Source organism: Malus sylvestris, chromosome 3 (genome assembly GCF_916048215.2).
Source record: "Malus sylvestris chromosome 3, drMalSylv7.2, whole genome shotgun sequence".
Lineage (NCBI taxonomy): Eukaryota > Viridiplantae > Streptophyta > Magnoliopsida > Rosales > Rosaceae > Malus > Malus sylvestris.
Genome location: NC_062262.1, coordinates 27537475 through 27542615, shown reverse-complemented (window position 1 = coordinate 27542615; position 5141 = coordinate 27537475). Strand labels below are relative to the sequence as shown.

General features: G+C 39.6%; 1 protein-coding gene across 1 annotated transcript; it reads right to left on the bottom strand.

Annotated features, from left to right (window-relative positions):
- Positions 1-430: 430 nt before the first annotated feature.
- LOC126614244 (tryptophan synthase beta chain 1) lies at positions 431-4164 on the bottom strand. The gene is made up of 5 exons (XM_050281825.1): positions 3696-4164; positions 2725-3081; positions 1534-1976; positions 1354-1448; positions 431-951 (listed from the first exon to the last, which is right to left on the bottom strand). The coding sequence occupies exons 1-5, from the start codon at positions 4041-4043 to the stop codon at positions 776-778; spliced, it is 1419 nt and encodes a 472-aa protein (XP_050137782.1). The 5' UTR covers positions 4044-4164; the 3' UTR covers positions 431-775.
- Between the last annotated feature and the right edge of the window lie 977 nt (positions 4165-5141).

Below are 5141 nucleotides of genomic sequence, written 5' to 3'. Positions count from 1 at the left end.
GAATGAGGATCGGAGGGAAGAGATCTCCTCCGAATCTCTCACCAAAGCCCACCAATCAATTAATTTGGACCCTTGAAATTTGATCCAACGGTTACAAACAAGGGGCCCCTTTAACAGTTATTATAATTTTAACCGTTGGATCAAATTTCAGGAGTCCGGATTAATTTATTTGTGAGCTTTGGTGGAAGAGATCCAGAGAGAATCTCTTCTCAAGATCGGATGACAACTCCCGTAGTCAATCTCGTTCTTGAATTTGAGTGTGCTTAATTACTGATTTTGAGGTAAGACCCACATGAAATAATTACAATTACATTATTACTCCACTTCACATGCTCCCACACGTGTGGCGACACATCATGGTTTTTTTTTTTTCCGAAGAAAAAAAATAGCAATTTATCGAAGGGTTTGCAATAGCAATCCATCAGAACGATTCAGACCAAAACAGAACTGTGTATTTTCTCATTGAAATTATTGAAGTTACATCATACAGCAAAACCAAAGAAACTTGCATTATTACAAAAACTGGCTTAAGTTATTTAAGAAATGTGTAGCACAAAATTTCCCTTCAAAGAAACAACCGAAACCGCCAATTCTTCCTTCGGTTGGCAGATGCCGAACAGGCATCCTCAACCAAACGACGAACTGCATTTCTAAACTTTCTCTGTAACTGTGGCTACATAAGACCCATTTAAGGAAATAATGAAACTTCTATTTTCCATGGTCCTTTTACTTTTACGAAGACGGTCCTTTGGTTTGCTCATTCGTGGCCGCAACATCAAAGCTTCAAGTGCTTGATGGCGGTTTGGACATCCTTATCCCCTCTGCCACTGCAGTTAAGCACGACCTTGGCACCATCGGGGAGCGTAGGGCACAACTTCTCTAAGTAAGCCAGTGCATGAGATGTCTCCAAAGCTGGAATTATCCCCTCCAGTCTTGATAATCGTTTAAAAGCTGCATGTGCGGAGAAAAAAATGATGAAGGATGTGCAAAGGGAAAAAGAAATCCATTCGAAGTTTGAACCAAGAACAAAAAAAGCCAGAGGAAGGGAAGGATAAAGTATGGTTAAAGGACTTAAGACCAAGACATCACAAGGACACTGCGACTATGGGGCAAAGAAAAACGTCAAAGCTTATTAAGGTCTCTAATTCTTCGCAGTATCATTTGAGGACCATATATTAAGCTTCAGATGGAATGGCAACCAAGGACAAAATATATCAATACTCGATATGTAAAACAAAGATTCATCTATAGATAACATATCAAACAATATGCATACCTAGAATGCTTACCCCCACCATCTACCGAAAGATGTCAAAAGAGAGCATAAAGTAAAGTTGAGTGTAAGTGCAATACCTTCCAATGCTTCTTCATCAGTAATGCTATAATACTCAGCACGCCCCATGTCTTTCAGAAAACTATGCTCCGGGCCAACTCCCGGGTAATCCAGGCTGAATACCACACAAAATTCATACGATTAACACACTACAAGCCATACAAAAATCAATAGCCAAAAAATCCAATTAATTGTCATACCCTGCACTTATAGAATGAGGCTCAATAATTTGTCCATCATCATCCTGTAACAAGTAACTCATTGCTCCATGCAAGACCCCAACTTCCCCCTTGGTCAAAGTTGCAGCATGCTTTCCACTGTCCAATCCAAACCCTGCAGCCTCCACCCCAATCAGCCGGACATCTTTGTCGTCAACAAACTCATGGAAGAGTCCCATGGCATTTGAACCTCCACCAACACAAGCTACCAGCACATCTGGCTTCCCTCCCCACTTTTCCAGTGCTTGTTTTCTTGTTTCTCTACCAATCACCTTGTGGAAATCCCGAACCATCATAGGGTATGGATGTGGGCCAGCAACAGAGCCCAAAATATAATGAGTTGTCTCGACATTAGTCACCCAGTCCCTTATCGCTTCTGAGGTAGCATCCTTCAATGTTGCCGTCCCAGAATGGACTGGTCTAACCTTTTTTTTTTCAAAACAGGAAGAGAAGTTGCAGTTCAAAATACATAGGATTAATAAGAGCAAAACATCTGGCTTACGTAAACATTAACGGTTTAGGCCTTTTTGAAAATATTGAGATTCTCAAGAAAAAGAACAAACAAATTTAAAAGAACCGGTCATCCATGTTAAATTCAGTTAATTGTGCTATGAAATGAATACGCATTTTTCTGTGTACACTGTACAGAGAAGATGCAATGTGTATGTTCTGATCAGAAAACCTATCTTGCTAAATCACACCAGAAAAGATATAATGGTTTATAAATTTCACAACTTGGAAATATAAGAGCTTTTTTGGGGTGAAATATAACTATAAACTTACAACTTAGCACAAGTAAAGTCATCATTTCTTGACTAACAGAATAAAACAACTGTTGACTAACCATCCATGTGATGGAAACTAGGACAAATTAAAAATTATGTAAACAAACTCCCTTGAGAAAAATAAGCTAAATTTGTCAATCCGAGTAAATTTAAAAGTATTCAACAGATGCGAAACCATGACTAATCCAATTAGGCAACATAAGGGGCAAGCATTACATATTAACAGTATGGAACATTCCACAGAAAGACAATCGAGAAAAATATGCCCAATCTGTCGCCTGTCAGTACATTCCAGTTTCATAGAACATTCAATGTCAGCTTATAAATGTGGGCTAAATTAAATAATTAAGTTGCATTGCTTAAAAGAAGTTGCAGAATCATAACAAACCTCAGCCCCCAGAAGCCGCATTCTGAAAACATTGAGGGCTTGCCTTTCCATATCTTGGGCACCCATATAGATGATACACTGCAATCCAAACCGAGCACAAACTGTGGCAGTGGCAACACCATGTTGTCCTGCTCCAGTCTCAGCAATAATCCGTTTCTTTCCCAATTTCTTAGCAAGCAAGGCTTGGGCAACGGCATTGTTGATCTTATGGGCCCCGGTATGGTTAAGATCTTCCCTCTTCAGGTAAACATGAGGCCCTTCACCATTAGGGCGTTTGTAGTGCTCAGTTAGCCGCTCCGCAAAGTAGAGAGGAGTTTCCCTCCCAACATAGTCCTTCAAAATGCCATTCAACTCTTTCTGCAAAATCACACGGTCATCGTCAATAAAAAAAACTGTATAATCCCCAAATCATAAAGATATCTTCATCCCAATTTAATATTTAGTGTATGCATCCTACCATATATCGGATTGAACAAAAAAAAATGTGAACGATTAGAAAATCATCAATCACAACAATCTTTGTTAATTAGTCCTAATTTGTTCCTAAAGACACCACATGACAACCAAAAAATGCAAACATTTATATAAAACAAACCGTAAACCGAATAACAACTCCTACAAATTCAAATTCTCTAACTAATTGGATGCAGCATTGAAATGAGAATTTCCAAATCCTAAAAATTCAACAGAGCCATGTACTCCGCAATCGAGTTTTGTTGTCCACATTGCCTTCCCAGCTCAATTCAATCTCGAAAAACATTGCAGAAACTTGATTCAAATAGCTCTATTTTATTTATTCCTCTCACAAATTTCGCCTCGAAAACATTTACAATACGTAAATTTACTTCTACAACTAAATATTATAGAGAGAAATTTCAAATTCATTAATACATAATTCTCAGAAAACAAAAAAAATTCACATTTAAAAAAGAAAAGAAAAATAGGAATGGAAGAAGCAAAATTGACAGGACCTGAAACTCTTCATCACTAGCGAGAGCGTGAAACGCGGCCTCGAGCTCAGCGAGCGCGTGCATTAGGGTCTCCGGGACGTACTTCCCGCCATACTTACCGAACCGGCCGAACGAATCGGGCCGGGGCAGAACCGGGAAGGCGCCGTTATCGTTTTTCTCATCCATCTGAAGAGCGGCGGAATCCCGGGTGAGAGTGCAGGAGATGGATGTAGGGGCAGCGGTGGCGCGGGAGGTAAACTTGAAGGGAAGCTGGGTGGAGGAGGAGGAGTAGGGTTTTGGGAGCGGCGGGGCGATAAGGCGGTGGGTTTTGCAAGTGGTGGAGGCGCTACCGGAGGCTGCTGCTGCCATTTATGAGGTTTCGGAAGTGACACGCCCACGCAATTGAGAGGAGAAACGTCGCCTCTTTTTCTTTTCTCTTTTTGTTTGGAGTAGAATAGTGGAGGCGAAAAAAGTTGTGTGAGAAGCTAACCTAGAGGCTTTTGACGATACGTATAAGCAAATAGATATCAAAAAAAGAGAGTTAAATATCTACAAGCTAGCTAGAGCAAGGAAAAAGAAGATAAGGGACCTAAACTAAGTGAGGTGCATCAAGGATAAGAATGGAAATGTTCTTATTACAGAGAACGCGGTCAAAGATAGATAGAGAGGTTATTTTCATAAACTTTTCAATGAAGGACATGAAAGGAGTACTTCTTTGGGAAAGCTGAGTAACTCAGAATAGTGTAAAAAATACTCATTTTACCGTTGAATTAGGAAGGAAGTGGTTGTAGCATTGAAAAAGATGAAGCATAGAAAAGTAGTGGGCCCAGATGATATACCGATCAAAGTGTGGAAAGTTTTGGGAGAGACAGGTATAGCATGGCTCATAGACCTTTTCAACAGGATTTTGAAAACGAAGAAGATGTCAAATGAGTGGCAAAATAGCACTTTGGTGCCTATCTACAAGAATAAGGGTGACGTACAAAATTGCATGAACTATAGGTGCATTAAGTGAATGAGTCATACAATGAAGCTCTGGGAGAGAGTAATTGAGCATAGACTGAGGCAAGAGACATGGGTCTCGGACAACCAATTCGAGTTCATGCCAGGACGCTTAACCATGGAGGCAATCTATCTTTTACAAAGATTGATGGAAATATATAGAGATATAAAAAAAAGATTTATACATGGTCTTTATAGATTTGGAAAAGGCATATGATAGGGTCCTAAGAGACATTCTCTAAAGGATTTTAGAGAAGAAAAGAGTACGAGTAGCATATATCCAAGCTATAAAAGATATGTATGATGGAGCAAAGATTGCCCTAAGAACTCACGAAGGACAAACCGAAGGCTTCTCCATAACTGTAGGGTTACATCAAAGCTCATCTTTAAGTCCTTACCTTTTTGCTTTGGTAATGGATAAGTTAACGAGAAATATTTAAGATGATATTTATTGGTGTATGCTTT

Bases quoted from the DNA above. Each gene is read 5' to 3' on its own strand.
- LOC126614244 (XM_050281825.1), bottom strand. From the start codon at position 4,043: ATGGCAGCAGCAGCCTCCGGTAGCGCCTCCACCACTTGCAAAACCCAC. The intron at 3,082-3,695 runs GTCCTGTCAATT...GTGATTTTGCAG, and splicing joins CTAGTGATGAAGAGTTTCAG to AAAGAGTTGAATGGCATTTT. The intron at 1,449-1,533 runs GTATGACAATTA...TGTGGTATTCAG, and splicing joins CCTCATTCTATAAGTGCAGG to CCTGGATTACCCGGGAGTTG.